This window comes from Nuphar pumila, chromosome 13 (assembly GCF_984573655.1).
Source record: "Nuphar pumila chromosome 13, dmNupPumi1.hap1.1, whole genome shotgun sequence".
NCBI classification, from domain to species: domain Eukaryota; kingdom Viridiplantae; phylum Streptophyta; class Magnoliopsida; order Nymphaeales; family Nymphaeaceae; genus Nuphar; species Nuphar pumila.
In genome coordinates, this window is record NC_143261.1 from 89,852,337 (window position 1) to 89,878,346 (window position 26,010).

The 26,010-nt window shown below is 38.9% G+C and overlaps 1 protein-coding gene across 1 annotated transcript in view; it reads right to left on the bottom strand.

The window, feature by feature from the left end:
* Positions 1-9,563: 9,563 nt before the first annotated feature.
* The window catches only part of LOC149819101 (polyadenylate-binding protein 2-like), a 41,664-nt gene continuing 25,217 nt past the window's right edge, over positions 9,564-26,010 (bottom strand). The window contains exons 3-6 of the mRNA XM_089984271.1: positions 24,460-24,530; positions 14,190-14,381; positions 13,978-14,102; positions 9,564-11,618 (exon numbers count right to left, since the gene is read on the bottom strand). Coding sequence (XP_089840397.1) covers positions 11,570-11,618; positions 13,978-14,102; positions 14,190-14,381; positions 24,460-24,530 — 437 coding nt within the window. The 3' untranslated portion in view covers positions 9,564-11,569. The remainder of the gene's footprint in view (positions 11,619-13,977; positions 14,103-14,189; positions 14,382-24,459; positions 24,531-26,010) is intronic.

Below are 26,010 nucleotides of genomic sequence, written 5' to 3' on the forward strand. Positions count from 1 at the left end.
TTGGATATGGCGCTGCGTTGTCACTGGCGCTATAGATTTGGTTGGCTATGTATCACGTGTGTTCTTTGAGGACACTGAACTGGAATCGCTAGTGAAGTGGGCTAGTTGGTGGCCATTTATCCTGGTATATTTGGAGACAATGCGTGTGTTTTCAGACTTTCAGTATTACAAATTGTGTTGCAGACTTGCACCGGATACCTTTCTATGAATAGGAATACGTAATACTTTGTTGAGCTATATATTTGTAGGTAAATGTTGTCATTCAAGAAAGAAAATATCTTGCATTTTGTTACTCTTTTCACATCTAGGGTTTGATGCTAAGCCTGGTCATTACCACAGTTGACTTCTGAGTTCTTAACTAAAACTAGTCGTGTTATTAAGGAGCTGCAGTTACTGACATCTAATCAACTGAAAAATTAGTTAAACTAGACTATCCTAGATCCTTTATGTCCTTGACTACTAACCTAATGACTTTTGGTATAGAAGATTCCAATTTTGAATCCATAATTTGTCCAGACAGTTTGTCCTTCCCAGGAGCAAGTGTTGTAAACTATATCTGCATGCATTTCATACCGTAATTTTTAGTCGGTGGTTCATAATCAACTCTAACTCCGCCTGTGTAGTTATACACTGCCGGTCCCAAGCCCGGATAAAGGAGGAGGGTTGCGGTAGGCCTGTGACAGCCAGCATAAAAACTTTGTCATATCCTATGAAAATGAACCAATATGAGAATTTCGTTGGGGCGTTCCCTACTGAGCGACGCGTTGTACTCTCTAGGCCCGGAGGCAGTGATAAATGTGCAAGGGTTGCTAGGTCGTCGCCCAGAAGCGACGCGTCACACCGGCGCCCGGGTGTGGTGTCAAATAGGCAAGGGTTCCCTCACTTTGTTGGACGGGTGGGGGTAAAGAAGTTAGTCCAAGACCATAAAATTAGGTTAGCCACTTGGAACATAGGGTCTTTAACTGGTAAGTTGGTAGAGTTAGTAGATGTTATGTGTAGGAGAAAGATTGATATTTTATGTCTTCAAGAGACCAAATGGGTAGGTGAGAAAGCTAAAGTGATAGAACCTTGGGGATATAAGATTTGGTATACAGGAATAGGAATGGAGTAGGGATTGTTATGAGTCGTCAGTTTATAGATAATGTAGTTGAGGTCCGTAGGAAGGGTGATAGAATTTTACTTATTAAATTAGTATTAGGTACGGATATTATTAATATTATTAGTGTTTATGCACCTCAAGTAGGTTTAGATGATTCCATTAAGCATCAATTTTGGGAAGATTTAGATGGAGTAGTACAAGAGACATCTTATGGAGAAAAGCTTTTCATCGGCGGTGACCTTAATGGACATGTAGGCATTAGTAGGGATGGATTTGAGAATATCCATGGAGGCTATGGTATAGGAGAAAGAAATGAAAGTGGAGAAAGGATTTTAGATTTTTGTTTGTCCTATGATATGATCTTAGCAAACACTTGGTTTAGGAAGAGGGAGTCTCACCTAGTAACATTTAAAAGTGGGGTTAATACGAGTCAAATAGATTTTTTCCTACTTAGAAAGAGAGATAGGGGTTGTTGCATCGATTGTAAGGTTATACCGGGAGAAAGTGTAGCTACACAACATAGAGTCTTAATTTTAGATCTTAGAATTAGACAATGCCGCAAAAGGGATAGACATAGGATAGATCCTAGAATTAAGTGGTGGGCACTGAAAGGAGCTAAACAAGGAATGTTTGTAGAGCAGGTAGTTAAGGAAGTTGATTGGTGTCTCGAGGAGGATTCAGAATCAATGTGGAATAAGATAGCGGGTGGTATGAGAAAAGTAGCTAAGGAGGTATTGGGTGAGTCTAAAGGCGGTGCACCACTAGGTAAGGATACATCATGGTGGAACGAGGATGTCAAATTAGCTATTAAGGTTAAAAGAGAGTGTTATAGAAATCTAAGTAAGAGTCGTGATAATGAGAATTTGGAGAAGTATATGATAGCAAAGAAGGAAGCTAAAAAAGTTGTTCGAAACGCGAGGGCTAAGGTATATAAGGAGGTTTATGACAAGTTGGATACCAAAGAAGGCGAGAAGGATATTTATAGGCTTGCAAAGATGAGAGATAGGAAATCGAAGGATTTGGGTATGGTTAGATGTATCAAAGATGAAACGCAAAGGGTTTTAGTCAAAGATGAGGAGATTAAGGAGAGATGGAAAGATTATTTTGATAAGCTATTTAATGATAGTCATGCTCAAGATCTTGGAGACTTCTCCATTCCTTTTCATGAGATAAATCGTGACTTCATGCGCAAGATTCAAAAGAAAGAAATTGCAGAGGCTTTGAAGAAAATAAAATCAAGAAGGGCAGTTGGCTCAGATGGTATACCTATCGAGGCTTGGAAATGCTTGGGAGAGAAAGGTTTAGAATGGTTGACAAATCTTTTTAACTTGATTTGGCGAACAAATAAGATGCCTAATGAGTGGAGGAAGAGTACTTTGGTGCCTTTATATAAGAATAAGGGTGATATACAAGATTGCACAAACTATCGTGGTATAAAACTCATGAGTCATACTATGAAACTTTGGGAGAGGGTGATTGAGTCTAGGTTGAGGAAGGTTGTCATGATATCGGAGAATCAATTTGGTTTTATGCCTGGAAGATCAACTATGGAAGCTATACATCTTCTTAGACAACTTATTGAAAGATATAGAGAGAGGAACAAAGATTTGCATATGGTTTTTATTGATTTAGAGAAGGCATACGATAGAGTACCTAGGGACGTTCTCTGGTGGACAATGATGAAGAAAGGTGTTTCTCTCAAGTACATTAGTATAATTAAAGATATGTATGAAGGAGTAGTAACCAATGTCCGCACTTGTGGAGGGGTGACAACCAATTTTCCGATAACGGTTGGGTTACATCAAGGATCTGCTTTAAGCCCTTTCCTATTTGCGATAGTGATGGATGAGCTTACGAGATCAATTCAAGATAATGTACCGTGGTGTATGTTGTTTGCTGATGATATTGTTTTGATTGATGAGTCTAGAGCTGGGGTTAATGCTAAGTTAGAATTATGGAGACAGACATTGGAAGCTAGAGGTTTTAAGTTGAGTAAGAGTAAGACTGAATATATGGAATGTCGGTTTAGTAAGCAACGAAGTAGTGATGGGAGTGTAGTGAAGCTTGGTGAGCAAGATATACCGGTGAATGATTATTTCAAATATTTGGGATCCATCATTCAAAAGTATGGAGAAATTGATGGAGATGTAAATCATAGGATAAAGGTTGGGTGGATGAAATGAAAAAGTGCTACTGGAGTGCTGTGCGATCGTAGAATGCCATTGCGGTTGAAGGGAAAGTTTTATAGGACGACTATTAGACCCGCTTTACTATATGGTACGGAATGTTGGGCTGCCAAGAGACATCATATTCAAAAAATGAGTGTAGCTGAGATGCGGATGCTTAGATGGATGTGTGGAAATACAATAAAAGATAAGATTCGGAACGAAGAGATACGTAAGAAGGTAGGTGTTGCGCCCATTGAAAATAAGATGCGAGAGAATCGTTTACGGTGGTTTGGACATATTCGGCGAAGGCCTAATGATGCTCCAGTTAGAAGGTTGGAGAAATGGGAAAATATATTAGTTAAAAGAGGTCGGGGTAGGCCTAGGAAGACTTGGATGGAGATGATAGGAAAGGATATGAATGCTTTGAACCTCACCGAGGACATGGCGTTGGATAGAAATGATTGGAGGAAAAGGATTCATGTGGAAGACCCAAAATGAATTTCTTTTTTGGTTCATATCGCTGACCCCAATTGTTTTGGGATGAAGGCGTAGTTGTTGTTGTTGTTGTTGTTTGTTGTTGGTTCATAATCAACTCTCATCTCCAGATATCTAGAGATGAAAATCAAGGGTTTAAGAAAAATAGTCTTGATTGTGACTGTCTCATAAGCTGTCTTCGCTTATCTTCACCGTCCATTGCTTCATCACTTTTCTAAAAGTGAGGATGCCAAATCACTTTTCTAAAAGTGATTTGGCAGATCACTAGATCTGCTCTCCTCTTGAGGTGGGACTGTGAAGTATCAGAATATGATTGAACAATTTTTTCACTCTTTTAGAAGTTAATTTTGTCAGGAGATTAGGTTGTATGAAGTGAATAAAAAATTTAAGGCCCTTCTCTGCAATAAATTGAGTGGGGGCACCATTCTCAGACAGTAGATGATAATGTGATCTCTCTGATGGCTCTGATGAGTGTGATTGTAGAAATAGGCTGCTGTTACAGACCGCTTCTGCTGGGACTCAAATATTTTGTGTTTGCAGCTTAGTTAAAGAAGGGAACCAGTTGCTCTTGGGTTTTTCTGTAGAGTGAAGTGACTATAATTTGCACCTCAATGTCTGGTAAAGGTTATGATGTTTTTTGGCCAGGGAACTCACGATATCATGTTTAGTCTTCACAAAGTTTTAGCAGTGCTATACGTTGGTACTTCTTGCTCCTTTTAACTTGAATATTTCTCTTAAAGTTGCACTTATCCTTTATCCACTTGGTTGATTAGTTCTTAAGATCTCGCTATCATGAATGGCTTATTGTGTATGATCATGCTCGGAGTTCTTAAGAGTTCAGAATCAGAATAATTTTGTTCTTAAAAAATAATGGATTTTAAATGATGGACGGATCAGTTGCCAGGAAAAACTGACTATTGTTATTGGTAAGCTAAAAATTTCTGAGTGTTGCTAGAGTGAGTTCGTCTTGACCCCTGATAGAAGGGTTGAAGACATGACTCTTAACAAGATTAGCTCTGCAATTGCTTCCAAAGATGTTTCTGCTTGACAACATTGCTCTCTCAGGAGAAGACTTGTTAGAATTAGGAAAATGCTTTCCCGACTGGCAAGGACAGACTAGACGGCTGTTTGCTGCACTGCCAACCTTTTTCATTAATGTACACCTTTTTTTTTAACAAAAAGAGCCCCCCGTTTTGGTACAGGTCACAGTATAATTGTGGAGGCTTTCTTTTTAGGACATATTATCGGGCCATTGTCTCTTAGCATTAGTATGGATGAGTGCTGAATCCATGCCTATTGTCTTGTCTACTTTGATTCCAGAGTCGATTGAGGCGCTTTGCTAAGGTATTTTACTAAAGACGTTAAGCATCTGCAGCATGACACATTGTTGTACTATTGATCATTCTGACAATCTTGCTTAATGTGTAGTTTGCTTAAGACATCTTGGCAGCTATGTCCTTCTACTGGTAGAGGTTATAGTATAACCGTTATACATAGTATTCCAGGCAATACTATAAATCAGTCTTGTCTGGAACTCCATCTTCCTTCTTCTGTGTCATTTTGTGTCCATATATTTTGTACTTGCATTCCCACAGTCAAACAAAAAACTAGTATGTATATGCCTATCATAAAACAATTATGTTTGGTTTGAGTATGATTTTGGCCTATCAGCTGTGGTATGCACCGAAAAAGCTGAGAAAAAGTTGTGTCCATATGAAGCTTGGCCTTGTGACTGTACGCTGGAAGTCTTGCTAGTGTTTCAATTGTATCAAAGTTCTTCTTTTCTGGACCAACTGAAAGTTTAGTGGAAAGCTCTTAATTCTAGACTCCCGTACACAAGGACTACGGGGGTTCTAGAATTGCATCTCATGATCTGGGAGGTGTCCTTGAACAGTAAAGGCAAACAAGAAGTCTTACAGGCGATGCATGTCTGCATAAAGTCCAGTGTTTGTGCTGCAGAGCATCATATAATACCACCATCAACAGAACGCACTATAAATCAGGAAGGGTCAATGTTGGAAGCAGTGGTGTGGGTGGCTTTCAGGGGAGCCAGCTTTCTGAGTGCTGATATTCTACTGCCATGCTAAAGTTTAACCAATTCAAGGAAGTTCCACCTGGATTGCATGCTAAACATACTGAAACTTTCCATTTAGGTTGTGTGGTGAGAATTTTTTTGTTTTTTTAAATAGGCAAGCTCGGGTTAGGCAAACACCTACTGGTTATACAACAAGCCATAAACCTGTAGGTATCAAAGTCGGTCGCCTTCACAGGGAGGTTGGATCAGGTGCAATCACATTGCACATTTTTTATGTGCTGCTGCAATTGAGCACCCTCCATCTTTCCCCTACAGCCTGTCAGCTGTGGGGCCCAACAGCAGATGGTGGATGCTCCTGCAGCAGTACATTTGAAATGTGCAATGTGATTGCACCTGATCCTTTTCCGTTCACAAGCCAGTCCCACCAGATGAGCAGAGCATTCGTGGGTTGGAGGTAAGATTTCTTGATTATGGAATTCTGTTCTGATCACAAAATGTTTTGATCCGGGGGCTTGTTTTACAAGAATTATATTTCTTGAGTTTTTTCTGGTACCCCCCAAAAACATGAATAAACATAGACCTAACACAAAATACCATCTGTAGGGATAGTAATTATACGGCTTCAATGATAATTAAAACTTGCAAAAGTACAATTTTTTACTTTCCCTGTGCACTCGGGTGAATTCACAGTTTCACTTTATTAAGAATTTATGTTTACTTAACGAACATCAAATCTACACGTACCCTTCTAAATGGGTATTCAGCCTGTAACATTCTAGATGGAGTAAACAAGCCTCATGTGGTCTAAAGCCGGATATCTTTAGGCTACTATAGGGACAATGTACCATTGTAAGTCATCCCAGTTAGGCCACCTATTTGGTTTCATTAGTTCCACCACTTCTAGCTTGCTTATCACTTCAACCATTTTTAACCTTATGCTAGCAGAAGCCCAGTGACCTTCACTAGTGTGAGATGGAAAAGAAGAGAAGGGGTGAATAAGTTGAAAACACAGTAAAAAAAATTTGTTGGCTATGATTCCAGGCGTTAAGTATAGCTGATTCTACACCCTTCTCACGTTGTATTATTCCGTCATTAGGTACGGTCTGCTCACTGCTAAAACAGCACTCAGAAACGCTCCTTGCTTTGAATTCACGTGCATTTCCCTCAATTATTTCACTACCATTCTGACAGTACGGCTAGCCTACCTAACCTGCTTATTCTGTTCTGTATCTATTTACATGTGTGCTAGTTTAATTTATTTGGGTAACTGTATTTATTTACATGTATGCTAGTTTAATTTATTTGGGGATCTGACAAAGAGTTTGTATAGGTGGTGTAGGTGCTGATGAAGATGGGAAGGTAGAGGAGTTGGCATAGTAAAGCGGGTGGCAGTAAGGGATGGGTGGACGTGGTTGCTGGTGCAGGTGCAAATTGGTTATGGCCAAGTTCGGTGGTGGTGAAAGTGATCAAATAATGGTCATGGTGGTGATAATAAATAATGGGAGGTGGCTGGTGGTGGCGGTGAGGGGCGTGGTGGGTGTGAATGGTGGAGGGTGCACTTGTGCAAGTGCCAGCAGCGGTGGAGAAGGCATGGTAGTTGTGGAGGTGGTGCTAGTAAAGTGATGATGTTGGGACATGTGGTTTGGTGGTGGTTGGTCAGAGAGTCGGAGATGAACATAATAAAAAGAAAAAAAGGAAATGAATTGAAAAAAAAGGTGGTGCACCGCTTTAGTGGTCGTGGAGGTTAAAGGATTGAACTTGGTGGTGGGGGATGTGGTGGCGGAGGTGGTGTGGTTGGGAAGTGGGTGTTCGAAATTGTTGGGTGTGACGTGATCGTGGTAGGATTGAAAGAAACCAAGATTAAAGGGGGATTTTGACGACGTCTTCCCCAATGTTGTCAGTATTGGTATCGGCCCTGAAACGTTGGGCCACCGATTCAGCTGGCCGATACCGATACTCAAGTGGATCGTGAGGTGGTAGCTGTCAATTCCATCCTTCACAGTAAATACAGTGCCGCTTCCCATCCCAAATTCATTAAATCCCATCCCAGCTACTAGATTCCAAACAGCCACCAGGTGGTAGTTTGACCAATTTTTTTGCCAAATGCATTCACTCCTATCCCAGTTCCTAGATTCCAAACAAGCCCTTAAGCAAACTATCTTGGCAGTAGATGTGTGAAGACTGATAGCTGAGATGAATACTTTGGAAATGAGACCGTGCTTTTGTATTTGAATCAAATCCTGGATTTGGTAACTAGGCCTCCCAAAAGTAGCAGCTGCCAAATCCAGAGGCTGCCAATTTTCCAAATGCATCAACTCCCCCAATACCAGTTTCCAAACAAAGGCTTAGTCTTTACCAACATGGCTGCAATCATTGGCCAAACGATTCAGGGCCGATACCGATTACTGAACAACATTGGTCTGGACCACAGGCCAACTAATGATTTGTCTGTCATGGTTCAACAGATTCAAAGAAGACGATAACAAAAATGGTAAAACTTTGTTAGCATGATTGCTACAAGAATCTGTTTTTGCAGATACAGTTGCAAGGCATGGCATCCTATGATATCCAGCCAAATTTACAGTTTGGCACCATTTACTGTACTAAAAAAGAAAAGGAAAAGATGAGTCAGATTGCAGAGGTCAGTTGGACATATCTATTATTGTTAAAATTGTGCCATGCAAAAAACGCACATCGCCTAAAGGCTAGGGCCTTGTTTTTTGCCTTGAGGCGCACTTGACCTGAAGCCTGCACCTCAGGGCAAGGCGCGCTTCAGGCATGAGGCGTGCACCTCACATTTATGAGTCAAATAGAGGTCAAAGCCCCTATTTGACTCAATTTTGAGGTTAAATAGCCCCTGCTCTCTCGATCTCGTCTCTCGATCATAGTGACAAACGTTTGTTTTGGCAAAATCTCGTTTTTCAAAAACTTATAAGAAATTGAAAATTTTTCATAAAATCTCACATTTTTTCTGCAAAATCTTAGCAATAAAAAATAAAAATATTCTTTATAAGAAAATATTAATAAAATATATTTTAAAATAAAAATACATGATTTTTTCATGATAAATAGTGTTTAAAATGTAAATATCACGTTTAAATTGCAGTATTTATATTTTTTCATAAATCTCGTGATATTCTGTCACTATGCTCTTGGTCTCCCTACGTCTCTGGCAAATAATAATAATAATAATAATAAGGTAGACCAGTGTTTCCCTCTCTTCCTGCTCTTCCTATGTGTCTCTGCTCTCCCTGCGCTTTTTTGAAAGGCAAGCTGAGGTTAGTCAGCCCCTACCAATTATACAACTATACCATTGAGTTTTAACCTGCAACACCCCCCAACACACGTGAACTAGCTCTCCTACTAGATTTACTTTTATTTCTTAGATACTTATATAGAAAGTTGTTGCATTAATATTACTTTTCATGTTAATCTCATATTTTTTTGGTATTTATTTGATTTTTTTTTTATTGATTGTTACTCCATCAATAAAACATTTTTTATTTATTTATAATTTTCAGTTTTTGGTAGAGCGCCTCACTTCGCCTCAACACAGCATTGGCCATATCTGGTTCGAACCAGATTTTGATCACACCTAAACCCACCCAATTTTTTAAATGGACATTAGCATATACTTGAAGATCGGATTGGTCCTTGACTATTCCATATTTTACCTTTGTGCAGCCCAGTCTCTGAACACAGACATATCGAAAACATTGGCCAATGTCCTTTCAAAAGGTTAAGGCCCGTCTGAATCAATGAAGAGTTTAAGGCAATATTTTGCAGTATTAGTACTCAAGCTTTAAATATTCACAGTTTTCTTGGTGTCTGAATATAGAGAAAATAAAATGGCTTCACTATCAGCTAGTTAATAGATGTCATATATGTTTTTTTTTTTTGGGGGGGGGGGGGGGGGGGATAATCCAAGGGAAACACCCCCATCACCGACTGTACATTGGCTAGCTGGCCTCCGGTTGGTAAAACCCTTGAGGTTCCTCATGTCCACCGAGCAGCATCGACCTTGCAGCAAGGGGCACCACCTATTGGTTTCGAACTTGTGACATCCCATCAACTTGGTGGCATTCGAACGTGGCCCATACCAGATGAGCAGGAGCCCTTCTGGGCAATAGTTGCTATATATGTTACTGTCTCACTGATGCCTTAAGCTGACATGTAACAAGGTGCCAAACTTTTCATGCCATAAGAAATGCTACCTCTAAAAGAAATGCTCCAACAGACCTCCACACTTACCTTGTCCAGGAGCTTTCAGGTTTACAGAGCCAAAAAAATATTCAGGAATAAGATAAGAGTTAAATCTCTTCAAAAAACTGCACGAAGAGTTGTGGCAATGAAAGCAGGAAGGATAACTGGAGGTAGAATTCTACAGGCGAGAAGGGCTCAGACCCGACAGGACCACAGCTGATTCAAGTCTGCATTCAACTCGTATGAAGGTTTTTGATTAAGAACAAAACAGTGAATTTAGGTAGCACCTTCATCGTTGAATTGGACGAATTCTCACACTGTTTAAGAGGCACCTCTCTCTCTCTCTCTCAAGCCAATATGGAGGCGGAGGGCCTCTCTCCTGCATGCATTCCCACACTCCAAGGTCCCAACTACCCCCAGGCAATGCCTGCAGCACTAGCACACGGGTGCGCTCTGCCCCACCAAAGCACCTCTGCTGCACAAGCGAAAAGAGGAAGACCTGCATGGATGCCTCATTCGCTCAGGCTTCCACCAACGGACACACAGCAAGCACAAACTCCCTTGCCCCTGTGCACAGCCTTCACACATGATTGCACATGACCATCTTCAACACCTACCCCTCCCCTCCCCAAATCCAGGTTGAGAACCAGCAAGGCCCTCTGGATGTAGCCCTTGCAGATCCCTTCTGCGCACACCACATCCATCCGCACATTGTCTGGCTGAGTTGGCTGATGCCTCCCTGATCGTGCACTTGACAGCCGTCTTGCCATTCCTGAATTAAGGTGACTATCACACTGATACTCCACTACACCACGCATACAAATCCACTCAATATGATGTATATCAATGATTGCTAGAAGATTGAAAAAGGAGTATTGCCAAACATGCACTGGAAAATGGATTTTGATTTTTTCTTTTATACAGGAATCCACATCCTGAGCCGAGGAAATTTTACTTATTCAAACCTTAATGACAACAGAAAGGAGGTACGAGGAAGATAAAAAACATTAACACTAGGCACCAGGATTCTACAATGAAGTGGATCTCTTCATTTTCCCCATAAATAAAGGCAGAGGGAACCTAAAAGGCTAAAACCCATCCAATAATGAAAATTACTGATGCCTACTAAAAGGAGCAGTGATGATCGATAAGCTCAAACTTTACAGAAGATACAATTGCATAAAATTTATATAGAGTACTTGAAAGATAGATGGTGCCTGATGCTTTAGGAACAAGTGCAGAGTTGGACAATTTTTCAGACGCCTAAGCAATCAGAGAAGGTTAGCCAACAGTTGGTAGTGCCTCGGTAGAATCATTCAGTAAACCAGCAGTAAGGTTAACAGATTGGATACAGATATTCTTTTAACCAAAATGTTGCCAAAATTAGAAATTAATTGTGAAGAAAAAGCCATTGCAACTGCAAATTGATCAAAGAAATTTCCTAGAATTAGGTTACAAAAGCAAAAAGAATACCTCAATCCAAGTAGAAAGGCAATAACAATGTGTTTACAAGATACCATCCAATTGCTGAAGTAAAACAACGTTCACATTGTGTCAGCTTGCAAATTGTCAATAGTATGGGCGATACCTCATTGGACGCCTGAATCGAGGAATCTTCCTGTGTACAAGAAAACTCAATTAAAAACAAGGGCCTTATCATTGGTACCCTCAAGGGTACCATACTCCATAACAGAAAATCATGGTTACAGGCATAGCAACAAGCTTTTTAAACGACAAAACAATGGTGCCGTAAGAAATTGAAAATTTCCATGTTTCTTGCACTTTTATCAACAAAAATAACTAAGCTTAAAAGTAGAAATAAATAAACAAACATAAACCACCTAGGAACAGACGGCTGGGCCCCCCCTTGGATATAAATCCTAAATGGCAGCCTAGTCCACAAAGGCATGCTCAATAGGAAATTATATTTGTAAGAAGAAATAAAATTAAAATTATAAAAAAGTAAAATCACCCTTTTTCACAAAAACTGGCTGATAAGAAGGTAAATAATGTGATATGTTTTAATGATAATATCACCATATTTTGCCATTTAAAATGGCGACCTAACATTGTTTTTTTACTGATATTTTCAAAATATCACAGATATTTGTCACTACAGCTGCAGGTATTATTTAGCCAATCAGACCTGGTAGATGTGACATGCTAATGCAATTTGCATGGAAGCCAAAAAAATGAGAAAAGTTCGTGCAACAAGCACAAATTCACTTCCACTAATGAAAACAAATTTTGCAATTCATGTTAACTTTTCTCGAAGCAGACATAGTTGACATTTTAAGGATAAGCCTCTGTTCAGCTTTTTAAAAGCAAATATGGTATCAGTGGTAGGCCTTGGCAATGCAAAGTCACTATCAAGTGGAAGGGGGGTTCTGGAATTTGGAAAGGTTGATTCGAAATTTTTTAGCCCTTTCAGCATCTCACCAGAACAAAGCTTGGGAAAGGTGATGGCATTTCTTTTTTTGTAGCAAAGAAGAAAGAAAAACTCTTCCAGCATGAAGAAACATTCTTTCAAACCAACCCAATGCTGTTTAGAGCTGCAAGGGATCCTAATGTATGCGTTTTCAAGTATTGGAGTAGTGTGTCTGGATGGTCAGTCTCCTTTAGAAGAGCATTAAGGGAGGTGGGCCGCACTATTGAAGAGTGTTCGCCTGTTCGGCCAAATGATGATGACAATTCTGTTTATTGGCCACGCTCAATTCAGGTGCTTTTTCAGTTGCTTCCTTTTAGGCTCTACTGGGTCCAGGTATTGCTATCTATCTTACAAATTTATTGTGGAGGTGAGACCCTTCACCTAGGGCCAGGATGTTTGCATGGTTATTGTCCCTTGACAAGGTTAACCACCTATGTCACATGGGTGCGGGGATTCGGCACTTCCAAAAAACCAGGGTGCGGCAGGGGCAAAAATGTATATATATATAAAAAGGGGGTCCGGGGGTTCCCCCTGGCACGGGTCCCGCTGCGCGGGCGGGGGGCAGCCCCCCCCCAATTTTTTTTTAAATTCCGCAGCCCATTTCATAGGGCAATTTTTTTTAAAAAAAAAATCCAAAAAAATGGACCGAAATGACCCTGGGTGCAGTCAACGCATCCAGGGTCGGGTTGACCACACCCAATGCCGCACCCGCGTCGAGTCGCGTCGACGCGGGTGCGGCACCCTGCTAGCCGAATCCGTGTTACATAGTTAACCACAAAACATTTTGAAGCTCAGGGGTTTTTCCTTAGCTAGTAGGTATCTTTTTTGCTTACAAGTTAGGAAACCTCCCCTCATCTTTTGGTATTTTAGTGTCTTTCAAAGTGTATTCAAGCAGGCTTGACCGGACCTTAACATCTTAGTTTGCAAGGAGTCTTATATTAGGAACCTTCTTCTTAGCCCCTCAGTTAAGATCTAACAAGTGGCACCTCGCGAGGAAGTGTTGGATTATGCTTGGCCTGGTGGTGAGTTTGGTCAGAAAGAAACAACAGGCTCTCAAAAGAAGAATCTTCTCCATGGAGGTCCATTCATAAGCATTTTCAGTCCAATGTAGGCTTGTGTTCCAGCGGGTGGCCCAATCCACGGGAAAATATACTAAACCTCTTCACTTGGAAAACTTGGTGATGCCTTGCTACCGCATGGTCTCATTTCCGGGTTCATCAATTTTCTCCTGTCAAGAAATTCTGCATCTACCAGGCTGCCCCAAGATTGACACAAGCAAAGCTGGATGTACCAATTGTGCCATTGGTCACTACCAACACAAAGGCATCTCAGTATTGCTAGTTCTCAAATGGACTTACAATTAAACTTTATGCATCATACTTTTCAAAGAATAATAACACCATTTCATAAAAGGTTAACAAGACATTTCTCAAAAAATGCATATCATCTAATGCTCTTTCACTTAATATAACAAATGCAATAAGTTTCAAGCAACCAAAATACAAATAGGGATCAAGAAGGAAAACTTGCAAGATAAAGATGAACTCACCCATATCCATAAGGAGAATACACAGCTGGCATATAAGGCCTTTGAGATCGACCAGCAAAGTAAGGATATGGATGCCGACCTCGATATTGTTTCATTCCAGGAATGTTTGTTCTTTTCGCCAACACCTGTCAATCAATTCAACGTCCTTGAAGACACTCAAGCAAACAACTAGTAGCAAAAACCAAGCTGAAGATATTCAACCAATATTGAACCTTTAGTTGACGACCATGCAACTCAGACTCATTTAACAATACAGCATTCTGGACGGCATCAATTTCATCAAACTCCACATAAGCGAAACATTTAGGCTGGCCAAACTTGTCTGTCAAAATGGTCACTCTATTGACTGTTCCGCATGACTGGAAATGCTGTTGGACTTCCTCTGGTGTACACGCATAATCCACCTGACAATTTAGATGACAAGTTACAAAGACAACCAAAGTCAATCTTCCCAATTTTGCTTCCAAGGAGATGAACATTTAAAAGGTCAAGTTTTATATGTTGGAATAAACACCAAAGTGCCTCTCATAATGTACGTTCATCTTGCCTGAGATAACTTCTTAATTTACTGTCAAGACAGCCCTTGATAATAAATATAATAGAAACTACTTGAGGGAGTGGGACAACCATGATTTCCTGTTTAATCCTTTTTTATTTTTAAGAGAAGCACTACAATGATTAAAAATTTATATCCTCATACTACAAGGGTCACTTATGACAAATAATTCAAGTTTATCTAACTGCCCCCAGCACTAAAAAATAAAGACCAGAATGCCATCATTGTGCAAAATGATGAACATACCCTTTCAAACCATCCTCATAGAAGACATGTTTTTATGCCAAAACAACTTGATCCAAAGTGTGTTTCCTTGTAAACGAACCATGCTGAATGAATCCATGGGTCAGATGGTCACACCTATGGTCTTTGCTAGATAGTATGGTTACTATGGTACCACCAATAGTAGCAGATATTTTTTCCCATATACGCATATCTGGTGTTTAAGCATCAATGTGTCGATACTCCAAACCATGCCCATCATCTACACCTGTACCCACGTCTACGTCAATATAGATCATCAGTCCAAGCTTCTCAATTTTAGGGAACCACTTGGCATTTCAATTCTGAACCAAGCTTTTCAGGAAGCAAACTCCTAACATCCTATATAATTCTAGAATTGATGAGATTCTGCAATTGACAACCAGATTTTTTTTTTTCGGATTGCTCAAAATTGACAGAATATTGAACTTGTTTCACCTCATGCAGCTCTTTGATTTTATCTAGATTTATCATTACTTGAAATTTCTTCTATACAAATTTTAGAGCCTTTATAACCTTTTGGTCCTATGTCACAGGAATACTCCAATTTACTCCCATGTCACTGTTAAATTATGTATATATTAATATATATATATATACTTATATATATACATTCGTATATATATAAGTATATATATACATATATGTATATATACATAATTTATTTTCTTTTTTTGTACAACCAAAAACCCGATAGGGGTGTTTTGGTAAATTACCATGTAATTTTTTCCTTTTTTCTTTCTTTTTCCCTTTTTTCCTTTTCCTTTTTTATTTTTTATTTCTCACTTTGGAGGACCATAAGAGGCCCCACCCATCTAGTCGTTGGGGCCCCAACGATCATATTTATGACCGTTGGGGCTCCCAACGACTAGAAGGGAGCCCTCTTTATGGTCTCCTTTTTGGTTCCCCTCCTCTATAAATAGAGGAGGCTCTCTCCTTGTAAATGCATGGGGTTTTCACCCTTCTCTTCCTTTCTTCAATAATATTCAACTTATGACTTTAAGTCATTTTCTAGTTTTGTGAGTTTTGTGTGTACACCTTTGGTGTTTGTGTTCTTGGCTCTTGTGGTCACTCTTAAAGAGTGCCTTTGCTCTATTGGTGCTTCCGCCTCTTTTCATTACATGGTATCAAAGCTCGGTTGGTGATTGGGCTTCTCTTTGTTATCTTGGGACGTGTGCCTCTCAAGCTTTTTAAAGAAAGGAAGAATATTTGGTACCGATGGAACGTGATTCTAAAGTGGAGCTTTCTTTTAAGCTCAATGGGTCCAACTATCTTATGTGGGCCTCCGCTATAGAAAATCATCTAAGAGGTAAGAAACTTTGGGGTTTTGTTATGGGAACTACTCCCGAACCCTCTCTTGTTCTCACTAAAATCGAAAATGAGGTTGAAAAAGCTTTAGATGGCGATGAGCGCATCAAAGCTATCAATGACCATCAATCCAAAGTTGAGGATTGGAAGAATAACCATGCCAAAATTTTGGCATGGTTTATGAACAATGTAGACCTTAAAAATTGTGCTAATATTGCCAAATTTAGAAGGGCCAACGAGGCATGATTTTTCCTTAAGGGTATGTATACCCAAAAGGATCTTGCTCGACAATTTTTTTGTCAAGAAAAAATCCGTTCCACCAAACAAATGGATAGGGACTACTTTAGCTCTCTAACCCCTCTTTGGGATGAACTTGCTCTTCTTGAGCCTAAATGGGTGGCTCCGGAAGATATTGAGTTAAGAAAGGAACAAATTGAAAAAGAGCATTTTTTCCAATTTCTTCATTGTCTTCGGCCGGAATTTGAACAAGTTAGGGCATGCCTTCTCCATAGAAGCAAAGCCTTACCCATTGAAGACGCTCTTGCCGAAATATACCAAGAAGAAACTCGACTTGGCCTAAGCGTTAAGAGTGATGAAGTTTTGGCCGTTACTAGGCCCAGATCAAATGTAAAAGCATATAGACCTCCTCACTTTAACAAAAATAATGGGCCTAGAAAGGGAGTGATATGTCATTATTGTAATGAACCGAGACACATTAGACCGGTTTGTCCCAAACTTAAAGGAAAAGTAGCCGCGGTTGGAGAAAATTCTCCAAAGAAGGAAGAAGAAAGTGCCAAAGAGGGAGATATCAAAGAAACTCTTAATCATATCTCCGAAGTTCTCCAACATCTTCTCAAGACTTCTTCTTCAACATCCGGAGCCACCATCATCTATTCTTCATCACCTCCAGGTATGTGGATACTAGACTCCGGTGCTTCTTTTCATATGACATCTCATAAAAACTCTCTTTCAAATGTTTTTTCCGAACCCATATCCTCTTATGTTTCAACGGCCGATGGAACATCTTTGAAAATTGAAAGTATTGGAACACTTGATTTTAAAAATTCTCAAAACTTTTTCGTTCATAAAGTAAGAATTGTTCCAAAAATTAATCGAAATCTTTTTTCCGTTTCCCAAATCGCCGATCATGGATGCCAAGTCTCTTTCTCACCTAAAGATTGCACCGTGCAGGATCTCCAGTCAGGGAAGCTGATTGGGCAAGGCCATAGAAGGAGTGATCTCTATTTTATGGATTTTTTTACTCTTCCATCTAAGTCATCTTGCAATCTTGTAAAAGACAAAAGTATTGGAATTTGGCATGAGAGACTTGGTCATCCAAATTTTGTAAAAATGTCTCTTTTTCCTTTTTTGAACAATACTTGTAAAGACAATCACATGACTTGTAAAGATTGCATTTTTGGGATATCTAAAGCTACTCCATTTCCTCAAAGAAGTTACTTCACCACTCGGCCTTTTGAACTTATTCATTCCGATGTGTGGGGACCTTCCCCTATTTTGTCTAAAGGAGGTTTTTCGTACTATGTGGTCTTTATTGATGACTTCACTCGATTTACATGGATTTACTTCCTAAGTCGCAAATCCGAAGTTTTCTCCTTCTTTAAAGAATTCCATGCGATGGTTAAAAATCAATTTTTAGGAAACCTATCTATTCTTAGATCCGATTCGGGAGGCGAATATATGTCCAATGATTTTCAAAGCTATTTAAAAGAAAATGGAATTTGTCATCAACGTTCTTGTCCCAACACTTCGCAACAAAATGGTCTTGCGGAAAAAAAACATAGACACATAATAGAAACCACAAGAACGTTATTACAACAACAACAACTACGCCTTCATCCCAAAACAATTGGGGTCAGCGATATGAACCAAAAAAGAAATTCATTTTGGGTCTTCCACATGAATTATTTTCCTCCAATCATTTCTATCCAATGCCATGTCCTTGGTGAGGTTCAAAGCATTCATATCCTTTCCTATCATCTCCATCCAAGTCTTCCTAGGCCTACCCCGACCTCTTTTAACTAATATATTTTCCCATTTCTCCAACCTTCTAACTGGAGCATCATTAGGCCTTCGCCGAATATGTCCAAACCACCGTAAACGATTCTCTCGCATCTTATTCTCAATGGGTGCAACACCTACCTTCTTACGTATCTCCTCGTTCCGAATCTTATCTTTTATTGTATTTCCACACATCCATCTAAGCATCCGCATCTCAGCTACACTCATTTTTTGAATATGATGTCTCTTGGCAGCCCAACATTCCGTACCATATAGTAAAGCGGGTCTAATAGTCGTCCTATAAAACTTTCCCTTCAACCGCAATGGCATTCTACGATCGCACAGCACTCCAGTTGCACTTTTCCATTTCATCCACCCAACCTTTATCCTATGATTCACATCTCCATCAATTTCTCCATACTTTTGAATGATGGATCCCAAATATTTGAAATAATCATTCACCGGTATTTCTTGCTCACCAAGCTTCACTACACTCCCATCACTACTTCGTTGCTTACTAAACCGACATTCCATATATTCACTCTTACTCTTACTCAACTTAAAACCTCTAGCTTCCAATGTCTGTCTCCATAATTCTAACTTAGCATTAACCCCAGCTCTAGACTCATCAATCAAAACAATATCATCAACAAACAACATACACCACGGTACATTTTCTTGAATTGATCTCGTAAGCTCATCCATCACTATCGCAAATAGGAAAGGGCTTAAAGCAGATCCTTGATGTAACCCAACCGTTATCGGAAAATTGGTTGTCACCCCTCCACAAGTGCGGACATTGGTTACTACTCCTTCATACATATCTTTAATTATACTAATGTACTTGAGAGAAACACCTTTCTTCATCATTGTCCACCAGAGAACGTCCCTAAGTACTCTATCGTATGCCTTCTCTAAATCAATAAAAACCATATGCAAATCTTTGTTCCTCTCTCTATATCTTTCAATAAGTTGTCTAAGAAGATGTATAGCTTCCATAGTTTCTCCGATATCGTGACAACCTTCCTCAACCTAGACTCAATCACCCTCTCCCAAAGTTTCATAGTATGACTCATGAGTTTTATACCACGATAGTTTGCGCAATCTTGTATATCACCCTTATTCTTATATAGAGGCACCAAAGTACTCTTCCTCCACTCATTAGGCATCTTATTTGTTCGCCAAATCAAGTTAAAAAGATTTGTCAACCATTCTAAACTTTTCTCTCCCAAGCATTTCCAAGCCTCGATAGGTATACCATCTGGGCCAACTGCCCTTCTTGATTTCATTTTCTTCAAAGCCTCTGCAATTTCTTTCTTTTGAATCTTGCGCATGAAGTCACGATTTATCTCATGAAAAGGAATGGAGAAGTCTCCAAGATCTTGAGCATGACTATCATTAAATAGCTTATCAAAATAATCTTTCTATCTCTCCTTAATCTCCTCATCTTTGACTAAAACCCTTTGCGTTTCATCTTTGATACATCTAACCATACCCAAATCCTTCGATTTCCTATCTCTCATCTTTGCAAGCCTATAAATATCCTTCTCGCCTTCTTTGGTATCCAACTTGTCATAAACCTCCTTATATACCTTAGCCCTCGCGTTTCGAACAACTTTTTTAGCTTCCTTCTTTGCTATCATATACTTCTCCAAATTCTCATTATCACGACTCTTACTTAGATTTCTATAACACTCTCTTTTAACCTTAATAGCTAATTTGACATCCTCGTTCCACCACGATGTATCCTTACCTAGTGGTGCACCGCCTTTAGACTCACCCAATACCTCCTTAGCCACTTTTCTCATGCCACCCGCTATCTTATTCCACATTGATTCTGAATCCTCCTCGAGACACCAATCAGCTTCCTTAACTACCTGCTCTACAAACATTCCTTGTTTAACTCCTTTCAGTGCCCACCACTTAATTCTAGGATCTATCCTATGTCTATCCCTTTTGCGGCATTGTCTAATTCTAAGATCTAAAATTAAGACTCTATGTTGTGTAGCTACACTTTCTCCTGGTATAACCTTACAATCGATGCAACAACCCTTATCTCTCTTTCTAAGTAGAAAAAAATCTATCTGACTCGTATTAACCCCACTTTTAAATGTTACTAGGTGAGACTCCCTCTTCCTAAACCAAGTGTTTGCTAAGATCATATCATAGGACAAACAAAAATCTAAAATCCTTTCTCCACTTTCATTTCTTTCTCCTATACCATAGCCTCCATGGATACTCTCAAATCCATCCCTACTAATGCCTACATGTCCATTAAGGTCACCGCCGATGAAAAGCTTTTCTCCATAAGATATCCCTTGTACTACTCCATCTAAATCTTCCCAAAATTGATGCTTAATGGAATCATCTAAACCTACTTGAGGTGCATAAACACTAATAATATTAATAATATCCGTACCTAATACTAATTTAATAAGTAAAATTCTATCACCCTTCCTACGGACCTCAACTACATTATCTATAAACTGACGACTCATAACAATCCCTACTCCATTCCTATTCCTGTATACCAAATCTTATATCCCCAAGGTTCTATCACTTTAGCTTTCTCACCTACCCATTTGGTCTCTTGAAGACATAAAATATCAATCTTTCTCCTACACATAACATCTACTAACTCTACCAACTTACCAGTTAAAGACCCTATGTTCCAAGTGGCTAACCTAATTTTATGGTCTTGGACTAACTTCTTTACCCCCACCCGTCCAACAAAGTGAGGGAACCCTTGCCTATTTGACACCACACCCGAGCGCCGGTGTGACGCGTCGCTTCTGGGCGACAACCTAGCAACCCTTGCCCATTTATCACTGCCTCCGGGCCTAGAGAGTACAGCGCGTCGCTCAGTAGGGAACGCCCCAACGAAATTCTCATATTGGTTCATTTTCATAGGGTATGACAAAGTTTTTATGCTGGCTGTCACAGGCCTACCGCAACCCTCCTCCTTTATCCGGGCTTGGGACCGACGGTGTATAACTAAACAGTTATACACAGGCGGAGTTAAACCACAAGAACGTTATTAATTTCAAAAAATATTCCAAAATCCTTTTAGGCTGAAGCGATTCTAACCTCAACATACCTTATCAATAGAACCCCTTCATCTTCTTTGAAAAATCTTTCTCCATTTGAAAAACTTTACAATATGTCTCCCGATTATAAAAGACTAAGAATTTTTAGATGTAAATGCTTTGTTCTAACTCACAAAAATGATAAACTTTCTCCTAGGGCTATTGAATGTATTTTCTTAGGATATGGCGAAAAACAAAAAGGTTATCGATGTTTTGACATACTAAAAAACAAACTTTATATCTCAAAAGATGTCACATTCCTAGAAGAAGAAAATGGTTTTTCGCACCAACCAAATGAAAATATTGATTATTCCTTTTTATTCGACTTGTTGCCTCAAGAAAACATCATAGATGATCATATTGATCCTAATATTGAAGATCATTTTGAACATCCAAATGATGATCAAAATTTAGAAGAAAATGTTTCAAGACAAATATAAGTCTACTCTAGAAGGAATGAAAGAAATCCACCTTGTGCCCTTAAAAAATTCTCTCAAAGTGAGTCGATCGAAGAAACCTCTCAAAGAAGATCAAATTGTATTTTCAAAGCACCAAATAGATTTGTTTCTTATGATTATTTTTCTCCAAACTTTCGAGCATCTCTACTTGCTCTTCACTCCTTTCATGAACCATCTCATTACAATGATGCTAAACAATATGCTCATTGGAATGAAGCTATGGATCTAGAACTTAATGCTCTTAAAAAGGCACAAACTTGGGAAATCATTGATCCTCCCAATGGCAAGGAACCCATTGGATGTAGATGGGTTTTTAAAGTAAAAACTAAGAGTGATGGTTCATTAGAAAGATATAAGGCTAGGTTAGTAGCCAAAGGATATGCCCAAGAGTATGGGGTAGATTATGATGAAACTTTTGCCCCAGTTGCTCGAATGACTAGTGTTCGAGCTCTTATTGCTATAGCCTCTGTTAAAAAATGACCAATTTTTCAACTTGATATCAAAAATGCTTTTTTGAATGAAAATTTAAATGAAAAAGTTTATATGGAACCTCCTCCAGGAATGAATTTAAATGGAAAAATTTTAAAATTAAAAAAGGCCTTATATGGACTTAAGCAAGCTCCTAAAGATTGGTATGACAAGTTTAGTAATGTATTAATCAATTTAGGATTTTCTTCTTGTTATACTGACACTGGTTTTTTTGTTAAGAAGACAGGTGACTCCATTGTTATGCTTCTGTTATATGTTGATGATATGATCATCACTGAGAATGACAAAAATGGGGTAAATGATGTAAAGTCTATGTTAAAAGAAACTTTTGATATGTCTGATCTTGGATACTTGAGATATTTTTTAAGGATTGAAGTAGTTTATTCCGCGCGCGGATACATCCTATCTTAAATGAAATTAGTTGCAGAAATTTGTACCAAATCAGGAATATCTGATGAAAAGAAAGTTGAGACTCCCGAAGTTATCAATGCAAAACTGAGGCTTGAGGATGGTGTTCTTCTTGAGGATCCAACCCCCTTCCGTCAATTAATTGGATCCCTCACCTATCTATCCATCACACGTCCAAATATAGCTCATGCGGTTCATGCAGCAAGCCAGTTTCAACATGCACCCACTTTGGTTCATATGGCGGCCGTAATGAGAATTGTGAGATACGTCAAAAATACCATCTCCAAGGGACTATTCTTATCCTCTTCCTCATCTCTTGAGTTAACTGCTTTTACTGATGCTGACTGAGGAAAAAATCCCAATAATCGTATCTCAATTACGGGTCTTTGTATTTTTTTAGGTGAATCTCTCATTTCGTGGAGATGCAAGAAACAACAGAAGGTCTCACTATCATCCACTGAAGCTGAATATCGGGTCATGGCAATGACAACTATGGAAATCGTATGGCTCAGAAGTCTCCTTGGTGACATGGGCGTCCTTATTTCTACTCCCACCAAGCTCTGCTGTGATAACAAAAGTGCGATATACATTGTCAGCAATCACACTTTTCATGAGCGAACCAAGCATATTGAAATGGATTGTCATTATGTTCGAGACGAATATCTTAGAGGAACTATCACATTACCATATGTTACTTCAGAATATCAACTGGCTGACTTCTTCACCAAGGCGCTCCCAACTCCACGATTTATGTTTCTTCTTAGCAAACTTTCGGTCTTCTCCCCGTAAAGTTTGAGGGGGCGTGTTAAATTATGTATATATTAATATATATATATACATATACTTATATATATATACATTCGTATATATATAAGTATATATATACATATATGTATATATACATAATTTATTTTCTTTTTCTGTACAACCAAAAACCCGATAGGGGTGTTTTGGTAAATTACCATGTAATTTTTCCCTTTTTATTTTTCCTTTTTCTTTCTTTTTCCCTTTTTTCATTTTCCTTTTTTATTTTTTATTTCTCACTTCGGAGGACCATAAGGGGCCCCACCCATCTAGTCGTTGGGGCCCCAACGAACATATTTATGACCGTTGGGGCCCCAACGATCATATTTATGACCGTTGGGGCTCCCAACGACTAGAAGGGAACCCCCTTTATGGTCTCCTTTTTTGTTCCCCTCCTCTATAAATAGAGGAGGCTCTCTCCTTGTAAATGCATGGGGTTTTCACCCTTCTCTTCCTTTCTTCAATAATATTCAACTTATGACTTTAAGTCATTTTGTACTTTTGTGAGTTTTGTGTGTACACCTTTGGCGTTTGTGTTCTTGGCTCTTGTGGTCACTCTTAAAGAGTGCCTTTGCTCTATTGGTGCTTTCGCCTCTTTTCGTTACAGTCACAGTCCCTTATATAGATTTCTTAGTGGAAAACTAAATAAGAATAGTTTGTCCTCATGTCCTTCAGCCATGTTCGTGTGATATAGCTTTGGTTTTTGTGGCATTCCAAATGTTAACCATTTACACAAAAACATGGATAATATTCAACACTGATCCAATACCTAGTCCAATGAAACCAAGATGGAACTCATATGATCCCTGACAATGAAACACCGTGTATGAAACCTGAGAATGACAGTCAAATTACGCTAGCTTCTCCTCCAACTAACTAATGTTCCCAGTGTTGCTTATCCAGTATATAAAAAAAACTAACTTCAGAAGTGCTTACATTCCAACAATTAGATGGATGATTCAAAAAGCAATAACAAAAATAAATGTGGAAACTGATTAAACCAATGTAGGTCCACATCCATTGGGAAAAAGTGATGTTTACAAAAATATATTTGCAATTAGATTCAGGAAAGCAAGCATATTCTGGAACTCACGTTACCAACATAGATGGATCTGGCATCCACCTCCTCTTTGCTAGCTTGTGTTGCAGCAGCGCTGGAAGAGTCTACAAAGAAGCACTTGGTCAACAGAAAGCTAGAGCAATCACATGTAAATATGAAGAACTGAAAATGAAACAAATGTTAATATATATATTTCCGTTTTATTATGTATTGCCCGACAGGGGCATTTTTGTCTTTTTACATGTATAAAATAGTTGTTTCTTAAAAACAAATATTTTCTCTTTTTCTTTTTCTTTTTTACTTTTTCTTTTCTTTTTATTTTTTCACCTTTTTCACATTGGGGCCCTCCCTTTCCATAGAGTTGTTGGGGCCCCAAAGGTCATATTTATGACGGTTGGGAGCTTCCCGGCGTCTCTATAAAAAGAGGGAGCTCCCAATGGCTCCCTCTCTTGTTGTGTATATAAATAGGGGTGCATCTCCTACATGTTAATTATTTCTTCTCTCACATTTTCAATAATATTTACTTTTGTTTGCCTTTTGGCATTATCCTTTGTGGATTTGTGTGTGTGCACTTAAACTACTTATTTACTCTCTTTGTATTTGTCCATCATTGGACTTGTAAGTGTTCTACACTTAGTTATTTGTAATTTCGCTTACTTCATTACATGGTATCAGAGCCATTTAGGTTCTCTTGATCTTGAAAGAATTTTTTGTAGTGTTTGAAGATCATGACAAAGGTGCTATCGCTTTCTTTGTCTCAATCTTTTTCTTATTGTCATGAAGCATGAATCAAGAGTAGAGTTCTTCAAACTTAATGGATCAAACTAATTGATGCGGGCAGCTATGGAAAATCATCTTAGAGGAAAGAAACTTTGGGGTTTTGTGACGAGAACCTCTCTTGAACCATCGTTAAAGCTTACCAAAGTTGAAGAAGGTGTCAAAAAAGCTTTCATTGGGGATGATCGTCTTAAAGCTATCAATGATCATCAAATAAAACTAGAGGATTGGGAAAATAACAATGTTGACATTAAAATATGAGCCAACATTGTTAAATTTAGAAGAGCAAATGAAGCTTGATTCTTTCTCAAGGGTATGTATACCCAAAAGGATCTTACTAGACAATATTTTTGTCAAGATAAAATTAGATCTACTAAGCAAGGAAACATGTGTGTCCTTGATTACTTTAGCATTTTGTCATTTTTTGGGATGAATTAGCTCTTCTTGAGCCTAAATGGGTGGCTCCCGAAGATATTGAAATGAGAAGAGAGCAAATTGAGGAGTACTTTTTTCAATTCCTTTATAGTCTAAGACCAGAATTTGAACAAGTGAGGGCTTCTCTCCTTCATAGGACCAAAGCTATGCCTATTGAAGATGCTCTTGCCGAGGTATGCCAAGAAGAAACACGTCTTGGCATGACCCATAAGAATGATAATGTTTTGGCCGTTACTAGGCCGGGTTTCAATGAAAAAAACCTATAAGCCACCCCACTTTGTAAAACTAAATAACTATGGTAATCGGCCCAATTATAATATTGGATATAGGAAGGGTGTCACTTGCCACCATTGTAATGAACCAGGACACATT